At 39.5% G+C, this 19,430-nt stretch overlaps 1 protein-coding gene across 19 annotated transcripts in view; it reads right to left on the reverse strand.

The window, feature by feature from the left end:
* The window catches only part of FHOD3 (formin homology 2 domain containing 3), a 329,766-nt gene that overhangs the window by 255,245 nt on the left and 55,091 nt on the right, over positions 1 to 19,430 (reverse strand). For all 19 annotated transcript variants that reach the window (XM_020804920.3, XM_073003957.2, XM_078377654.1 and 16 more), the window contains exon 3: positions 12,116 to 12,180. In XM_020804920.3, coding sequence (XP_020660579.3) covers positions 12,116 to 12,180 — 65 coding nt within the window. The remainder of the gene's footprint in view (positions 1 to 12,115; positions 12,181 to 19,430) is intronic.

Here is a 19,430-nt window from a genome sequence, read left to right on the forward strand (position 1 = left end):
AGTTGGCTGTCCATTTCTCAACCAAAGGATAGGTAGAACTCAAACCTCTGCCTGCAGCCTCGGAATGAACATGCAAGTTCTGAGATAGCATCAAACAGAGGCACTGAGCAAAACGGGAGATTAAATTATGTGGTGAAACTGTATCGTTTAATGACCAGAAGGGATGGAGCCTTCCCTCTATGTAATGGAATGCCATCACTCTTTCATTGTAGAAAATTATTCAACCTTCAGTTTCTATCTCAAAATGAAGACATCGTGGCTTGACAGGATTTATAGCCTTCAGGCTACATGAGATACAGCCACTGAGGATGAAATACACTTACTAAGCATATCAAACCAGCAAATCTGTGGCTCTCCAAGTTTCATTGTACGCTAGTTCCCATTTGTTTCAGACAGCCTGGCCAATCAGTGGAGACTTGTTTATGAATCCTATGCAGAGACTGCAGTGCACAGATCTGAGTATGTAAGGTACAGGAAGTGACCATTTTTACCGCTTTAGAAGTGCTTCAAATTAGAGGTGCACAGGAGTGTACTTCTGATATTTCTATAAACGTTTAAAGAAAGAAAGAATAAAAGAAATGGTTGTTGTGGGCTTTTCGGGCTGTTTGGCCATGTTCTGAATGTTTTTCTTCCTAACTCCTAACTTTCTAACTTCCAAACTCTGTCTGTTCAGAACACATAGTTCTAGCTCCTGTCCTCTGAAGATGCTGGCCACAGAGACTGGCAAAATGTTAGAAAGAAAAAAACTCCAGAACGCAGCCAAACAGCCCAAAAAACCCACAACAACCATCGGATCCTGGCCGTGAAAGCCTTCGAGAAAACAATAAAAGAAATATTGTGTGACAAGTCAGAACAGCATTCCATAAGCTATTACAGTGGGGTCTTGACTTAAGAACGACTTGAGTTAAGAACATTTTGACTCAAGAGCCGCTCTCATAGGAAAATATTGACTTGACTTAAGTACTTAGATTTGAGTTAAGAACTGAAAAAAAACCACGTGGGAGGCAGGGAAAGTGCAAAATTTGAACTTTCGGTTAACTGTTGGCCAGTGAAAAGGGTGCCTGTCTGCTTCCTCACTCCTCCCAGCGTTTAGAGAGTGGATTGGGAGTCTTCAGACTGCCTGGTACTGCCTGGGCTGTATTTTCCCTGCCTTCCCTGAACCTTTCTTGACCTAAGAAAAAAAGAAACAAAATATCCCCCTCTAGTGGTCAAAGGCGGAATAGCAGCTTCCCATTAGTTTCTATGGACGGAAAAGAGCAGATACGGATCAAATGGTTTTCAATGCATTCCTATGGGAAATGCAGATTTGACTTGAGAACTTTTTGACTTGAGAACCGCCTTCCAATACGGATTAAGTTCTCAAGTCAAGACCCCACTGTACTGATAAGAAGGGCAATCCAAACTTCTGAATGGGTTCTAAAATCAGCTCTATATTTGGCAGAGTGATTGCAAACAGAATGGATTTGTTTTGTGCGAAATTTGGAGAAAATTGGACAAGTACTTTCAAATTTCTAATTCCTATTTTTCAAAAAAAAACTTTTTATGTTCTTTAGATTGTATTTTGAAACCTTTTTTTTAAAGGCACATAGTTATTTTTCAAATGCCTGTCACTGCTTCCTCAAAAGGAAATAATTCCTGCTATAGACATTTTAAATTTGAATTTGAACACTCCATGTCACTTAGAAGATACAGGATTTTAAAGATGTTTATTTTACATAGGAAGAGTTCATAAAGAGTGCACATGCTCACTGAAGTATCCTGTAGCCACCCACAAAGTTCGTGCTAATATTTCAGGAAACAAAAAAGTTTCACCAAGGTGAATGGGGCTTACATCTGGGCATACAGAGAAGCCATGGGGGGAGGAGGGAGAAAGGCATGATGGAAAGAAAGAGGAATTTTCCCTTGCTTGATGTCCATCTGTAAATGGTCTTGAGAAGAAGAAGGGATCTTGTAGACTACCTTGACTACTAACACTGGTGTCATCAACAATCAAGCTGGCCTTTGCTATGTAAAGCCTTTTTCCCAACCTAATGTGGCCATTATATTACAAAGCAATGTTGGACCATTTCCTGGCATTTTGAATTGTGAACACAGAACCATTATACCACAAAAACCAGATGGACTTTGTTTGAATGACTGTTTTGTGCAGATACTTTTATAGTACTTGCTGGTTTTCATAAACAGAACCTGAAGCTTAGGCCTGTAAATGGGTGTGATCCATTCTGCCTCCTTCTGCAGAATATGCTACCTCCCTTTCTTCTTACCCAAACTATTCATCTTTCCATCCTGTTACCATTTTCCAAAATGTGTAAAATGATCAGACAAACCCCAAAGCTGTGCCCATTTGTGACTGGGCAGCAGATATCTTGGCACCTTCTCTGAATAAGATCTTTGTCCTTGCAAACTCAGATTTCTCTTAATGTGCAAAATTAAGTAATGGAAATATTCATTTCAGGATAGCATCATCCACCTGGCATGTGCTCCAACAGAGCTTGAGGCTTGTGCATGCCACTGAGTGTTGGGTTTGGCCTAGGAGAGCTGCTGAGACAATTTAAGTAGCATGACCTTTCTGCACATTGAGACATGCTCTGTACGGCTTGGGGTGGGTGTCTGACAATCCAAACCAGTCATAGCATCTCTGAACTATAATATTAATAGTAAGCTCCACTACAGAACTGCTGCAGATTATTCTCTTGCAGTACAGCATCCTACATCTGAAATGGGAGGAAAGCATTAAAAGAACAGTGAACTACACTGCAAGACTATCCCATGCTGCATTCTTACAACTGGATGGCTGTTCTACATTGGATTCTCAGCATGATGCCCACCGCTGGGTTGTTATAATACACTACTTCAACCTGAAGTGCCATATTTAGCGTCAGCAATGTGGCAGAGTTATTATAAGTCATGGTGTCCTTCAAACTGAAATACAGGCCTAATGAATCACATTTACCTTGGCATATGGATTGGCAAGGTTAATAGGCTGAACAGCTTCTGCATCCCCTCCCCAACACACACCAAATAAGATCTGAGTTAGGAAAATCAATTGTTCTCTTTGCTGCTAAGGTTTGCATGGGGACAGACATGCTGCTGCTGTCACAGCTTCATTAAATTCATAGATTTTTTTCCCATTGATTTCTAAAGGCAGTTCTCATTTTTGTCCGTGGGAAACCAACTGCATGCAAAGTTTAGCAACATTTAAAAATAGTTTTTCAATGTATATAGGAAATGGCCTCTCTAGATTAAAGCATGACTCTCTCTGAATACAGTCCTCTCTGTACATTCCATAACTATAATGTCTGTTCCCTTGTCCTTCTTCCTTTTGATCTTCTCTGTCCTTTTCCCTAGCCAGTGGCTTACTGCTGCAGTGTGCGTGCTGGAACATCTTGTGACTAGTTCTATGGGCAGATCAGGAACAGTCTGCACTCTGCAATGGGCACTACTAAGAGTAAAGTTAATCAGTAGTTGTCTGATGGTGCCAACACCAAAGATCAGTCCTAGTTGTGGTTAGGTCCCTCAAATTAACAGGGCAGAATTGCCTAAGTATCTGAGTCAAATGGTTTGAAATATCATGTTCAATGTTTTAAGTCCCATAGTTCTAAATAAGATTAAAGTAAACATGCCATGTTTTCCCTAGATTGGCAGCAAGATCCAGCTAGGGAGAAGTTTTTGACTGCTCAGGAAGTTTTTTCTTTGAGTGCAACTGAAGTAGTTGGACATTGCATATTTGGCGATTTTTCTGGGTCAATTAACTGCGTACAACATGTTTCACAGGCGACTACATTCTTTATATGCTGGTTTTAAACTGTTTTGTGAAGTTCTCTCTCTAAAACCCTTACCAGCCAAGAGCAGCATGCTCAACAAAAGGATAAAGAGAATAGAGTCAAAATGAAGGACATCCAATGAAATTTCAAGAATGGAGCAATGACCTCTGGCTCTATAATGCTTTGCATTTCTGGTTATTGCAGGCAAGGAAGCTGTTAAATACCTCCATGTCAAAAAGAGTCTGCTCAGTCTAAAAAGGCAGATATGTATATACCCTGTTTCCCTGAAAATAAGACCTAACCTGAAAATAAGCCCTAGTATGATTTTTCGGGATGCTCATAATAGAAGCTCTACCCCAAAAACAAGCCCGTTAAGTGAAACCCCGCTCTCCACCACTGTGCAGCAACCAGAAGAAGATGACATGACTGTATTTGAATAAATGTAGCCTGTTGAAAAAAAAACCATCCCCTGAAAATAAGTCCTAATGTGTTTTTGGAGCAAAAATTAATGTAAGACCCTGTCTTATTTTCAGGGAAACACGATACATTTATTATTTTATTTATTTATTTTATTTATTTATTGGACTTATATACCGCCCCATAGTGCTACAAGCACTCTCCGGGCGGTTTACAATTTTTTAATTACACAGGCTACACATTGCCTCCCCAGCAAGCTGGGTACTCATTTTACCGACCTCGGAAGGATGGAAGGCTGAGTCAACCTTGAGCCGGCTACCTGGGATTTGAACCCCAGGTCGTGAGCACAGTTTTAGCTGCAGTACAGCGTTTTAACCACTGCGCCACGAGGCGCAATCTACATCAGTGGAACAGAACCTATTAATGCAGATCTTTCACAGTTTGGAATGCTCAGCACCTCCATAAAATAATGGTCTATCTATATGATCTAGGAATGTTCAGTTTCTTCAATCGCCTAACCTAAATAATCCTACAGTTAATAATATGTCATCTGCAAAAAAGTGTCTTAAGTTATGCTTTGTAATATATTATAATATAATCCATCTGAGGTGAACCACCAATTTCATCTTCAACAGTTCCAAAATATTTTTGATATCTACTTGCTTGTATGTTCTGCTTTATTCAGTATTTCCTACCATACTCTCTGAAAAATGCTATTTTTAATTAGGGTTACATTTCTGGATTACAACTCCCAGAATCTCAAGTGCGTACGGCTTGGTCTCTAAACTACACATGACTTTCCCAACGATTTGGCCATTCAATCATATGGGAAAGTTGTAATTGCCTTTTTCTCTTTCAAGTCTTTTAAGTTTCTACCAAGGAGATTAGATATTCTCGACTTCATTCCATTATGCTGTTTTATTCCTTCAGCCTGTGAACTTGAAACAACAGTACTTCTGATAAATTCTCCAGGCACCTCTTTCTTTCCTTTAAATTAAATTTGGAATTAGTTGCAGGTTTTGGTGAGCATCTAATGTTCACCACATGTTTCTTCTTTCAAGCTTAAAGTAAGTTTTTTTTAAACAAAAATGTATTTCTAACACAAAACAAAAAATATCTTTATAACACTTGTTAAAAACACAATGAGTAAAATCTTATTAATATTTTCAGAGAGATCACATAAATTGCTGCAGCTAATTGCAGCTAATTGATGAGGTGTTGGTCATATAATGGTTCCAGGCTCAGTCATAGATATGATCAGGTTCTCGCTACACATGCCAAAACTTTGTCAATAAACTGCATTTAGTCACAACATTTCCTCCGCAAAAAAACAATAAAATCACAGTCAATACTATGACCATACGTGGGGTGGTGGTGGTGAATAGAATGTGCAGAACTAAGAATAATAATATGCACACCATATGATTCCATATGTGTGCACTCTAAGTGCATTGCACAGTCTGTAATGGAGAACATAATGTGCAGCTTAGTCACAACTGAAAAACATATACATTACATGGAATATTGATACGAGGATGCAGTACAAAAGTACAAAAAAGTAGTTGTAGTGTAATGCCACTAAGTGTAATGCCAGGTAAGTGTAATGCCAGTTACATTGATCTATTAATCTTAAAGACAAAGAAGTTACTTCTATAGATGCCACAAAACTCTTCGTTATTTTGCAGCAACAGACCAGCAGAGTTACCTCTATGAAAAACCACTGTAGTGCCAGTGTTAAAGAATGGAGATGTATTTGAGAAATAACAGTGGGAGTTTGCATAGGCCTAGCACATGCTTTCCCAACACTTTCAAAACTTTGTGTCTGCTTTTGATTTTTTAAGAAACCCTCATGCCTCCTCATCTCTCCTTTACTACAATCTAACCCTTTTTAAAAAATGAATTTGTATTTTGAATTAGAAAATAAAAATAAAATAAATAATAAAAATTAAATTTCATTTAGAATAATTTTAGTTAACATTAAGAAATGGCTGAAATCCTGTTGCTTTGCTGTGGAAATAGAAGATAAACGGTGTAACATTCAGTTGTTTTCAGCTGACAATTAACAAATTCCCACTGGATTGTTGAGCATGTGCCAAACCAAAAGGCACACAGGACCACGCAAATCCCAGCTGTGACTTGTTAATTGCCAACTGGAAGCTTCTGGACGTTATGCATTTGCCTTCTGCATGTATATTTATTTATTTATTTATTTGACTTTTATATCACCATCACAAGGCCACTCTGGTGGTTTGCAACATAATAAAACAATAACAGTTTAAAAATATATCAAATATACAGTAATGATATAATAAAAGCAACTGGATTTCACACAGTATTTTGGTACAACTGTTTTAAATTAGTTTTCTGATTTTTTTTAATTCAAAAGTTAAAAAAAATCAAAAGTTGATTACAAATATTGATTTCTTTTTACATTCTGAATTTTTTTTGTCTCCTTCCCTTCTTGGTGTGCGGTTTTTGTTTTTTGTTTTTTAAAAAAACATCCTCCTTGAGAAACATAACCCTGAGTTTGGGAGCCCATATTGAAACCTTTTTGTGAAAGCTGTAATATTGCAAATCTATCACTACTGTGTAGATTAGAATGAATTTGGGCACATGTGAGTCTTGAATAAGAACATTTAATTCTCCTTATATTCCTGTGGTATTCAATGTAGATGGTTAATAATTATGATTCTTTTTTGATCTCCAACATAGTAGTAGTAGTAGTGAAGTAAGGACATTTCCAGATAGAATAAGTCAATTTGTCTTCAATTCTATGTCCATTTATTGGGGGAGGGAAGTAACTTCCATTAACTTCTCTTAAGGAATTAAGTCATATCAAAAGAAGAATTAATGGGGTTAGATAAATTCTGGGAGGGCAATTACTGGGCAGTAGCAATACTAAAAGATGCCACTGCCAAGGGATCTTTCATAGGCAACGGCATTGACACTCAGATAAATCTTATTAGTACTGTGCAGAAAAAAAAGCCATGATAAACAACTTCTAAATACTTAATATTTCAAAAACATTATGATTAGAGATGGGGGTATTCATATTCATACATGAATGCGAATATTCTCGCACAGGTAGAAATAACCGTCCACTCACAATTTCGCCGCTGCCGCCAGCTCCGCAGAGGCTTCCTATCGCACTGTTCTGCACAATGGATTAGCCACTCTTCGACCTAGCAGAGAGGCTTGTTATCCAGTCGGTAATCGATTGTGGACAACGGCATGATAGGAAGGCTCTGCGGAGCCGAAATCGTGAGTGGAAAGTCTGGTCCCATGGGGCCGGACCCTCGTTATTTCCACATGTGCAGGGATATTCGTATTCGTATACAAATACCCCATCTCTACTTATAATGACACAAGTACGAGTTGAACAAGAAATAATGGTGGAAGATGAGGCTCCTCGGTAGGAAACTACTCAATTAGCTCCTGAGCAGGAAATGAAGATAAGAACAAATAGTGCTGTTTCTAATAAATAAATTAGATTAAAGCTGCAAGAAAATTCAGCTGCTTATGCTAACAGATGTACAAAGAAAGTCAAGAGATGCAAAAGGAAATATGTATGGTGCAAATAAACCCGAAATAAACCTTTACTATAAGAGACAGGAACTGGATAGGCTAAGGGGAAAACAAATTAATCTATCTGTCACTAACATTAAAATATACACCCAAAAGCATATGTGTTTGTGTGTGCACAGGTGTGTGCGTGCACACACAAACACAAACACATATATACACAAAAAGCTACTTGTTCTGATATATACACACAAACACATATACCGTATTTTTCCGTGTAGAAGATGCCCCCATGTATAAGACGCTTCCTACTTTTCTAACCCCAAATTAAGAAATTTAAGTGGGGTTTAGCAAGTGTAGGGGGAAAGGGATCAAAGCACTGCAGGATCACTTTGATCCCTGCTTTCTCCCTTCATGCTAAGCCCTGCAGGGCTTAGCAAAAGGAGACGGAAAGGGATCAAAGCAATCCCACGACTGCACGATTGTTTTGATCCCTTTCCTCCTTATGCAGCCACGGGATTGCTTTGATCCTTTTCCCCTTCCTTTTGCTAAGCCCCATGGGGCTTAGTAAGCAAAGTAGGGATCAAAGCCATCCTGCAGCGCTTTGATCCCTGCTTTCCTTTTACTAAGGCTTGGCAAGTGGAGGGGAAAAGCAGGGATCAAAGCCCTGCAGGATCACTTTGATCCCTGCTTTCCCCTCCACTTGTTTTTGTTCTCTTCTCAGCTTACTTCCCTGTATAAGACGACCCTCAATTTTTAGTCTAATGATTTTAGACAAAAGTATAGTCTTATACATGGAAAAATATGGTACATGCACACACACACACACACACACACACACACACACACACACATACACACACACATGTATGTATGCATGTATATGTGTGTGTGTATATCAGAACAAGTAGCTGGTGTGTGTGTGTGTGTGTGTGTGTGTGTGTGTGTGTGTGTGTGTGTGTGTGTGTGTGAATAATAATAAAAAACCTTTATTGGTACGTATATAAAATAAACATAGTCAAGCTAGTTTCTTAGATTTCTGGACTCACAGGGAGCGTGAAACAAATACATTTGTTCAAGGTCAGGGCTTCACCTCCTAACAATTGACTCAAGGAAAACTGCTACTTGTTCCATAATGTCGACCACCTCCACTGATAACATGAAATGGACCTTGTCCAGTCTGGATTTCCCCTCCTGCTTTAATAATATTGAGGTAATGTACTTTTTGTGGCAGTCCTGATTAAGCAGACAGTGCAAGAGCATGTGAGTGAGGATTTGTTCATAATTTTGAAATGTGCAATGCTTTAAAAAATGTATTGGTGGATTCTTTTTCTGGGAATGAACATTAAGCATTCTCTTAATGCCTACATTCTCATGATACCCACTTTTCACTCTTCTTGAGCCAAACTACTGTATGCTCAAACCATTTTAGCCTTTCAATACAAAACTCTCTTCATTCTTGAAATCAAATCTCAAATCCCCAATGCTGATTGTTCCTAGTTTAATCGTACAACAAGGAAATCCGGATACAAAATTAATGTTATAAGATGACTTAGGCACACCTGGCATCCACAAAAATTCACAATATAAGCTCGGGAGACGGAACTAATTCAGAGAAATATTCCTACTGTGCAAATTGCTTTATAACATTCTCTTTTTTCAGTCAAACAAAAATTATCCCCTTTTTAAAAATTATATTGTTAATTTTTTTTAAAGACCCAGCATGGTCTATAGATTAACCAATATACTTTAATGCAGTATGAGATTTTCATGTGATGGAAGTCTGACTTCTTCAGTGTGATTAATGAAGGAGATACTTGCCACTTAACACAAATGAAATAGAACCTCCTCACATACTGGGGACCTCCTTACAGCGAGAAAGGCAGGAAGGAGCCAGTGTGAAAAATCTTTGACAAACGTATATATGAGAAGACAGCAAGACACAGAAAGAATAAGCTATTGCCTTTCTCTCACACACTCCCTGGACTCCTGCCCAAGGGAACATCCAGAGAGTAAGGCCTTCTTTTTATTAGGATTTTGGCTCCTAGATCATCAGCCTCAGTCCAGTTCATACCAAGAAATCTGAAATTGATACCCTCTAGAAGTTATGCACCAAAGATGAGGCAGTGTCTTTTTCTACCTCCCTAGTCAGTGTGTCTTCACTCCTGCAATTCGGGGGGGGGGGGGTCACATACAGTAGGTGCTTGTGTTAGGCTTTGGGGTACAGTTTCTCCTCTGAATAGGTATGCACTTCACAATGCCATAACAAATATGTTAGTCTTCAAGGTGTTGTGGCAACTTGATTTTACAGCAAATTAACTAACAAAGATACCGCTTTACAAAGAGACACTCCAAATTCAGTCCTGGCGCAGTAGCCTAAATGATCCCAGAGAGAATTAAAAAGACACCCAGTGCAGCAACTCACAGAGCGCTCCAATACAGGCAAGAACCAGCCGTGCTGAGCTAGCAGGATTTGATACACATGAGCAGCCTTCTACACACTGGTTTCACTTGGCTTGCCTTTTGACAGCAATATTATACTCAGAGTATTTCCAGTCACTGACACAGCAGTAATGACAGTTTGCCTGGCCAAGAGCTGCACAATTTAAAGCAATAAATATTATCTGCTTTTAAAGTACAGTAGTTTGCTGCTGGTCAGCAGTTTTACAGTTTCCTCAACTCAAATCAGTACGTCAAATCTAACGAGGCAGATGCAAGTGCTTCAGCTAGACAGCTAGAAGAATTTCCTACCAATATGCTTGCAATCGTCTTGAACACCTGCAAAAGGAACGCAAGCTCTCCTCCCTCAAAGACAAGAGTGTCTTCACTGTGCTTTTCAAATTAATGAGCAAAACACGGAGGAATCCTAAACTATGATCTAGAAGCAAAATGCAAACACCTTTGATCTAAAATATTAACATTCTATCAGTTCCATCCAAGGACCCCTCTAAATTGTGTGACTGTGCGCATGCGTGCAACTCTGCCTCCTCCTTTGCGCAGCCCCTTTGGTTCTGATCGCGATAGAACCCCCCCTGCATGAGCCGGGGGCGAAGCTGCAAGAGACAGAGGTGGAGCCCCGTTCAGTGGGGCTGAACATTAGAGGATATGTTGGTTCCATCACATTAAGAATCAACTGCCTACAATGGTTTCTATACAGTTCATGATTTATAGTGTCCATTCATCAGACATTGTGATAGCCACCAGATGAGATTTTCTTTTAAAGGAGTTAAACACATTAAAGGAGAGAGGGGCTATAAGCCTATCAGCATCTATTAGCGGCTTTGACTTAACAACACCTCCAAAGGCAATATTCCTCCTCTCTGATTTCAGAACTAAATGTGGAGGATAGCTACAATTTTCTTGCCCTACTTGGAACAACCAAAAGGTATCTGACCAATTGGCCCTTGCTAGGAAGAAAAGGATGGATGGGAAATACCATGGATTGATCCACCAATGTAATTTTGGGCTGTAATTCACAGTTCTGTGCACACAGACCTTCTAAGTCTCTTCCACATGTGAAGAAATTTCAGAATATATAGAACAAAATTCACCAGTATGATTCAAAGCTTACTTCTTGAAAAATGAGCATGGCTCAGACCTGGACTGAAGTTCCAATGTGATCACTCATCTCAAACTATTTGTTAGAATACACAAACTAAAGCTATTTTGCACATATTCACAAAAAAAGGCCTGAAGAATTCCCATCTTTTTCTCTGTAATGTGTTTTATAGCTGTATGGCAGCCCAAACCTTTCAGAACAGAAGGTAGAATAATATTATATATATACAGTGGCGCCTCGCTTAACGATTTTAATTGGTTCCAAAAAAAAACATCGCTATGTGAAAACATTGTTAAGCGAAACACCATTTCTCATAGAGATGCATTGAAAACTGGATAATCCGTTCCAATTGGAACGGATTACCATCCTTAAGTGAAAATCCCCATAGGAAAAAAAGGTTAAGCGAAACCCATTGAAATGCACTGAAGCCTATTTCAATGGGGGGGAAAATTCACAAAAAATACAAAAAGACTCAGAACAAAGCCAGATTAAGTTAACGAAGGTTTTATTAGGTGCACTAACGATTCCAAGCATTTTAAACATTTTTTAAACATTTTAGAATATTTTAAAAATAGCAAAAACGGGGCTGTAAAAAAAAAACGTTAAGCGAAACAAGGGGACCTAAAACTGTCATCGTTAAGTGAAGCATGGTCCCAAAATCGTTAAGCGAAAATCGCCCATAGGGAAAATCGTTAAGTGAAGCACAAGATCACTCCGAAAAAGCCATCGTTAAGTGAATTTTTCGTTGTACGAAGCAATCGTTAAGCGAGGCACCACTGTACTACAAAGTTGTGCCCTGTTACATTCCATGTATTCGCACTTTCTGCATTTAAGTAACTGAAAGTTCACTTACCAATGCAGGCATGGACTCTCACTGAAAGCTGGGTGCGCAGAATTATACTGTGTTTTTTGCCTCTGCTGTGGGGAAAAATAAATAAAAAGCATGATTAGGTGCAGATCATGCTAATAACAAAAAAGAACAGTGATTTATACAGTAACTCTAGAATTATATTCTAGGGTAGTATTTAAATGTCTTCTGGAGTCCTAAGAAACTGCATTTCATTATTCAACTGATCTGACCAAGACCAGACCAAAAAAAAAAGGAAATACATTATTTTGATTTATATATGCTTTCCCCAAAAACATTTTAAAAATTACATACTCCTCAGGTGTGTGTATGTGCGTGTGTGTGTGTGTGTGCGCGCACACACACACACACACACACACACACACACACACACACAGAGAGAGAGAGAGAGAGAGAGAGAGAGAGAGTTAGCAAATGTATATATAATTAACAATAAGACTACCTCATACAGTACCTGGATTCAGTATACCCACAGCAGGCAACTTCAAAGGGTCATTTTTGCCCTCCCCCAGACTTCAGTGGGTTGCATTTGTCCATTTTTTGGAAGGCTTTCAGCACATCCATGCTACTTTCTTGGTTGTTGGTTTTTAAAAAGCTATTTTGGGCCTAGAGCAGGTCAGGGCAAAATAAGTCCTAAATGGTTGCTCACACTGATGGAGAACTTTGCGTGCCTAATTGGCCATGGAGAATTCTGAACATTTGATTGTCCGTTTATAATACCCCCTTTTTTTATTTGTCATGGGAAACAGGTTGCTGAGAGGTGGCACTGTGAGCTATGCAGACTGTAGGCCACACATTACGTATACCTGAAGTAAAGTGAACTATTTCCCAAACGTCTCATATTCTTGATGATATCATTGGAAGGACAGTCAGTTCTAATGCTTTTCAAGTCACTGTCCAGAAATGAGAGCTCAGGAAGATCTCACACAGAGCAGAAGCTTAGGTCTGCAAAGTGGAAAATTGTGTCCTGAACAGTAGCAACTCAGCAAGCTACTGCACAGAAGCAAACTTTAGTCTAATAGTTGTTGTGGGGTTTTCGGGCTCTTTGGCCCGAAAACGACCTCTACTCAGCCACAAGAACTGGGTACACACAAAAGACCAGCTAATGACACCCATCAACCACAGTGACAGATAATCTCTTCTCCTCTTCACAACAATACACCCACAAAAAGACACACTAATCACCCATCTCCTGAATAGGACAAAAGCCTATCTCACAGCCATAAATACTCCACTCCCAAGCCAACTACACCAGAGCACAGAGTGCTGTCCTCTGAAGATGCCGGCCACAGAGACTGGCAAAACGTTAGGAAGAACAACCTTCAGAACACGGCCAAAGAGCCCAAAAAACCCACAACCACCATTAGATCCCAGCCATGAAACTTTCGCGAATACATTAAACTTTAGTCTGCTGCTCAGGAGGCTGCTGCATGGAACTGAGGTGCTATTTCTAGCCAAGGAGAACCTGTGGTGCTTGGATTTACTCCTAAGATAATGTGCGTGCAGCTGAGATATCCTTTGTGTCTTGAAAGATGTTGCACTGATGCTTACTGAACAGATAAATGTGACCTATGTTATGAACACTTGGAAAATTGTCCAGACTGGTCCTGCCCATGTTGGCTTAGTCTTATCATAGGTACTAAGCCCCATCTACTGCTGAAATAAAGTATCCCAAGATCCTTCCTAAACTGGAATTTGGCTCTAAGCTAAGAAAGCTCCACACCTTTGATAAACAGCATAATATTCCCCACACATACCACATCTTTGCCTGAATGGATTCTTCCTTCTCAATTCCTCTTTTAAGACGGAATAACCATTTTTCTTTTCTTTTTTGAGTCTGCTCTTATGCCAACCATTAGAAAGAAGGAAGGAAAAGCAATTTGCCTCATCAGAAACAAAGGTTCCTCAAATAAATATCTCAATGTTATGGAAATCTTAACTGCATCTCTCAACTGTTATTAAAGAGCACACAGAAAAAGTTTAAAAATGTTATTATGTCTTATCCTGTTGAGCATATGGTCACATTCCCACCTGACACAAAAAGTGCCTCTATACCTCTCCTTATTTTGTTGTGTGCACATTTCAATGTTGTTACAGCAGGACAAAAAAAGGCATCCTTTCTGTTTTCACCAAGACAGTATTTAAAGGGATAGGACGGGGAGGGTGGGAAAAATGTTTATGTATGTGTTATAAGCAAAATGCTTTCACTGCCACAGCCAGATGCTTTAAAAAAAAAAGCTTGCCACAGAGTTTAGGTCTGCAGTCCAATCCCACACATTTCATGAAAAATTAAATCCCATTGAATGCAACAGATTGGTTATAGGACTGCTGCTTTATTTGTTTATTTGATTTATGTTACCCCACATTTTGACTGCAGTTTTCAGAAAGGCCCAGAGTGATGTTTATAACATGCGCTAATAATTAATTACCCTAAGAGGCAGAGGGACTTGCAGACCCCTCCAGTGTGTACATTTGCAGAGGATCACAGTCCTGCTCCTGCAAATCTGAGCAAATCCATCCAGGCCCAGAGTTGAAGCAGAAGCAGCCAATGGGGTTGCAGGCCATATCTCCAGACTCTTGTCTCAAATTAAATATTTAGGGGCAGATGGACAGCACTGAGCACATGAATACTTTTGGATCTAGATTAGCTGATAAGGGGGTTCATGATTTTGGTTACACACTACACACTTCCAGATCTGGGGGTGGGAAGGTTGCAGAGGAAGTATGTATCTCCCACCCTCAAGGTCATGCCTTTTCTCTCAAAATCTGCTATCCTAGGTATATAGGTGTGATAAGGGCACTGGTTGGGAGAGAGCAGCAGGAGGTATTACAATTGGCAAAAGGAAAAGCAGATGAGGGAATTGGCCCCACCTTTACATACTATTTAGGAATCAAGTCTACAGATCCTAGGGAAAACATACACACAGAAATGTACAAGACCCCACTGGACTGCAAGCGAGGATGAAGGAGAGGGCAGGGAAGGAGGAAAGGAGGAACAAGATGTGGGTGAGACATTCTTCCTCCTCCTCTTTCCCCACCATTATGCCTTGGGTTGGAACAAGGCATGTACCACCATCCTGTGTTGGTAAGTATGCATGTATGCAGCACACAGCACCCTCTCCCTCTTTTTTCTTACACACGCACCTAGAAACATGCAAGCATGTACACACACACACACACAGGGAGAGAGAGAGGGGGGGTACTGCTTTCTGCAACCTGCCTCATTCTTTTTCACTTTTCCTCCCGTGCAGGAGCCAATTGTGAGCGAGAAATGACCCAGCTGCTGATCAAAAGGCTACCATAGAGAGGGCTAGCAAAACTAAAATAACTGTTTTCTGGTTTTCTAAAGACACTTTTTGACCACACAGTAGCCAGAGTACTCTGTGCAGTGCACAATACTTATATAGAGAGTATAGTCGATGGAACAAGTGATACAGACAAAAATAATAACATCAAGAAAAAACAAACATCAAGAATAAAAACAGCATAGCACAAAAAAACAACAGCAAAGCCAAAACAAAAAAAGAGGAGTGGCATGACTGAAAAGCACTGAAAATAGTTCATAAGATCTCTGAGAGTATATGAAGATCCACAATGGATATACAGTGGTGCCTCAACTTACAAACGTCCCGACTTACAACCATTTCGAGTTATGACTAGCAGAAAATTTTGCTTCAACTTGCGACCAGAGCTTTGAGTTATGATTAGAAAAGAGGCAGGGGAAAAGGCAGGAAATTAAAATTGCTAACCGTTGGTAAGCGAAGAGGCTGTTTCTTTGTAGCTCTTTTGCCCCAATGGTTAGAATGAGTGCGATCGGAGGAGGATTTGGACTGCCTGGTAAGGTAAGGTGCTGATTTCTGCTTTTTAAAAACTGTTCTGAGTGGGTTTTGCAGTGTGGTTTTGGGCTGGGGGGGTTATATTTCTATGCTGTGATGAGTCTTGGGGGAGTTTGTTGATTGGTTGGTTTTTTCCCATTTCCGATGGGTCTAGGGGAGTTTCCTTGCTTTTGGGGATTTCCCCCCATTTCTGATGGGTCTTGGGGGGTTGTTTGCTTTTTGGGTCCCCCCATTTCCGATGGGTCTTGCATGCTTCGTTTGCTTTCTGCTTTGCTTCCCCCCCATTGCTGATGGGTTTTTCATGCTTCTTTTGCTTTCTACTTTGCTCCCCCCCATTTCCGATGGGTCTTGCACATTTTGCTTGCTTTCTGCTTTGCTTTTTTCCCATTTCCAATGGCTTGCACGCTTCGCTTGCTTTTTGCTTTGCTTTTTTTTTTTTGCATTTCCAATGGCTTGCATGCTTTACTTGCTTTTCTCACCCACCCCCCCGGCCGGAATGGATTAATAACGTTTCCGATGGGTCTTGCAGTGATTGGGGGGGGTTGATTTTCTTCTTCGGGCAGAATGGATTAATTGCATTTCAGTGCATTTCAATGGGAAATGGTGCTTCGACTTACGACCATTTCGAGTTATGACCAGAGTTCCGGAACCAATTACGTTCGTAAGTCGAGACACCACTGTAGCAGTACCATTGTTATTATAACATTATGTTGATGGATTTTTCCCGAAGAACAGCAACACAGTTTTTGGAGTTGTCTGTACAAGCATTTCAAGAAGAAAAACAAAATAAAAAACAAAACAAGGGGGAAAAGATGTTGTGGCACTTTAAAGACTGACTGCTATATTTAATCTAAGCTTTTGTGGAATACAGAATTCAGAAACTACATAGTAAAACATTTACCAATCCATCCTTGACAAGAATACTTCACTCTTCCAAGCCCTTGGTGACAGACCTATACTTACTAACAGACAAACCCACAATCTCAGGCAACTATCATCACCCAATGAGCTACATACCATGGAGTGGACTATACTGTGCTACAAAACCAGATGCCAGCTCTGCCCCTGCATTTACTCTGGCAACATTACCATAGGACCCAACAACATCACACACAATATCAAGGGCACATTTAATTGTTCCTCAACTAATGTGATCTATGCCACCCTTTGCCCTTACATAGGACAAACAGGGCAATTTCTATGCAAAATAATTAACATACATAAATCAGACATCAGAAATAATAATACAGCACATGGAAACCTGTTTTAAATCACTTAAATCTACCAAGACACTATTCACAAGATATGAGAGTTGCTATTTTGCAGAAGAAAAACTGCATAACAAGAATCCAAAAGGAAACAGCTGATATAAAATACAGTAGGACCCCTATATTCATTGGGGATCATTTCCAAGCCTTCTCCCAACAAACGCTGAAAAATGTGGAACACTATTTTAATAGCAAACAATATACTATACAGTGGGGTCTCTACTTAAGAACGTCCCTACTTAAGAACAATCCAACTTAAGAACAGCTCCATTTGCTAAATTTTGCTTCTACTTGAGAACAGAAATCCAAGATAAGAACAGGAAAAAAAAACCTTTCCTGCTCTTTTTTTAACCTTAGGTCATCTTAGGTTAAAAAAAAAATTCTCCCCCTAGTGGTAGAGTACGTATTAACCAGCTTTGCATTAGTTCCTATGGGAACTAATGCTTCAATGTACGAACGCACCTCTACATAACAAAAAAACAGCCAGAACGGATTAATTGGTTTTCAGTCCATTCCTATGGGAAATTTTGCTTCAACTTAAGAACGTTTCAACTTAAGAACACCATTCCAAAATGGATTAAGTTCTTAAGTAGAGGTTCCACTGTAGTTTCTATGGACGGAAAAGAGCAGATACGGATTAAATGGTTTGCAATGCATTCCTATGGGAAATGCAGATTCAACATAAGAACTTTTCAACTTGAGAACCACCTTCCAATACGGATTAAGTTCTTAAGTAGAGACCCCACTGTACACAGTATGGGCTTTGGCTCCATCTAATAACCAGTTGTGGTAATGACATGGATGCAATCTATTTCTTTAGCAAATGCTATACATAGCATGGTCTCTGATTTCCTCTCTTGGCCAGTTCTGGTAACTTCATCATTAAAATAATGGCAAGGGTTTTTCTTTTAATATGTTTAATATTTTCAGGCCATGGATAAGTGAATCAGATGATACTGATCCCATGGATAAGGGGGTCCTACTGTATATAAACATGCTTGGACACCCATGTCAATGGATTAAATATAAGCCAAGTCTTATTAAGTAATTACCAAACATAATAATAATGCAGTTAACTACAGCTATGTTTCTTCACTAATACCAGATCCATCTTTTCGGGAAAAGGCTTAAAGGTAAAGTCTGCCATTCTTTACATTACCACCTGTTGCTGGTAACACCAAACAATGGTCACACATCTTTCCCAGGTATGAAATGCAACCAAACTGTCTCTTCATGAATGTTTTGCCATGCAGTCTCTGTATTTTAAACCATATGTCTGTAGAAGTGAGTTAAATTCCCTGATAGCTTACAGTAAAATACAACAGTTAGTATTTAAAGTGCCACCATGTCTTTTTTCCTTTCTATATTTTATGTTTCGTGTTGAAAATGTTTTTTGCTACCAACAACTGAATTTAAGGATATTAGCCAATGTATTATTTCTTTGGGTTATTAATTTGTTGTTTAAGGCAAATAAAGTTAAACAACAAACCATAACAAAAACAGTACAAATATATATCAGACAAATGTTCATGCCTTTTTTCCTTCTCAAGACATTTCTCCTTCCCAGACAGACAAGATGGTTTCAGATTTCTCTCTCTGATGGAAAAGGATGGAGCTTCTCTCCTGTACTGCCTCCCATTTGCTTGGCAACCAGCCATACTGATTCCCGATCTAACACCCCTACCCCCTCCCTATCTTTTCCACAGAGACTTACTAGACAGGCAATATGAACTAAGCTCTTCTAGAACAGCACACACGATTTCCATAACTATATGATTTTTTTTAGCTACTTGTAGTTTTATTTTTTCATCACTGAGCTGCCTTGAACACTATTTTTAGTGGAAAGATGGGATATAAACATAACAAACAAAAATAATAAATAATAAAATGTCTGAAAAAAATCACTGTAAAATAAAGCTACACACACCTTAAAGGTAAAGGTTCCTCTTGACATTTTTTTAGTCAGTCGTGTTCAACTCTAGGGGGCGGTGCTCATCCCCGTTTCCAAGCCGTAGAGCCAGCGTTTGTCCGAAGACAATTTCCGTTGTCACGTGGCCAGCGCGACTTAAACCCGGAACACTGTTTACCTTCCCATTGAGATGGTACCTATTTATCTACTCGCATTTACATGCTTTCGAACTGCTAGGTTGGCGAGGAGCTGGGACAAAGCGACGGGAGCTCACTGCATCGCATGGA

The sequence above is a fragment of the Pogona vitticeps genome, chromosome 6 (genome assembly GCF_051106095.1).
Source record: "Pogona vitticeps strain Pit_001003342236 chromosome 6, PviZW2.1, whole genome shotgun sequence".
NCBI lineage: Eukaryota > Metazoa > Chordata > Lepidosauria > Squamata > Agamidae > Pogona > Pogona vitticeps.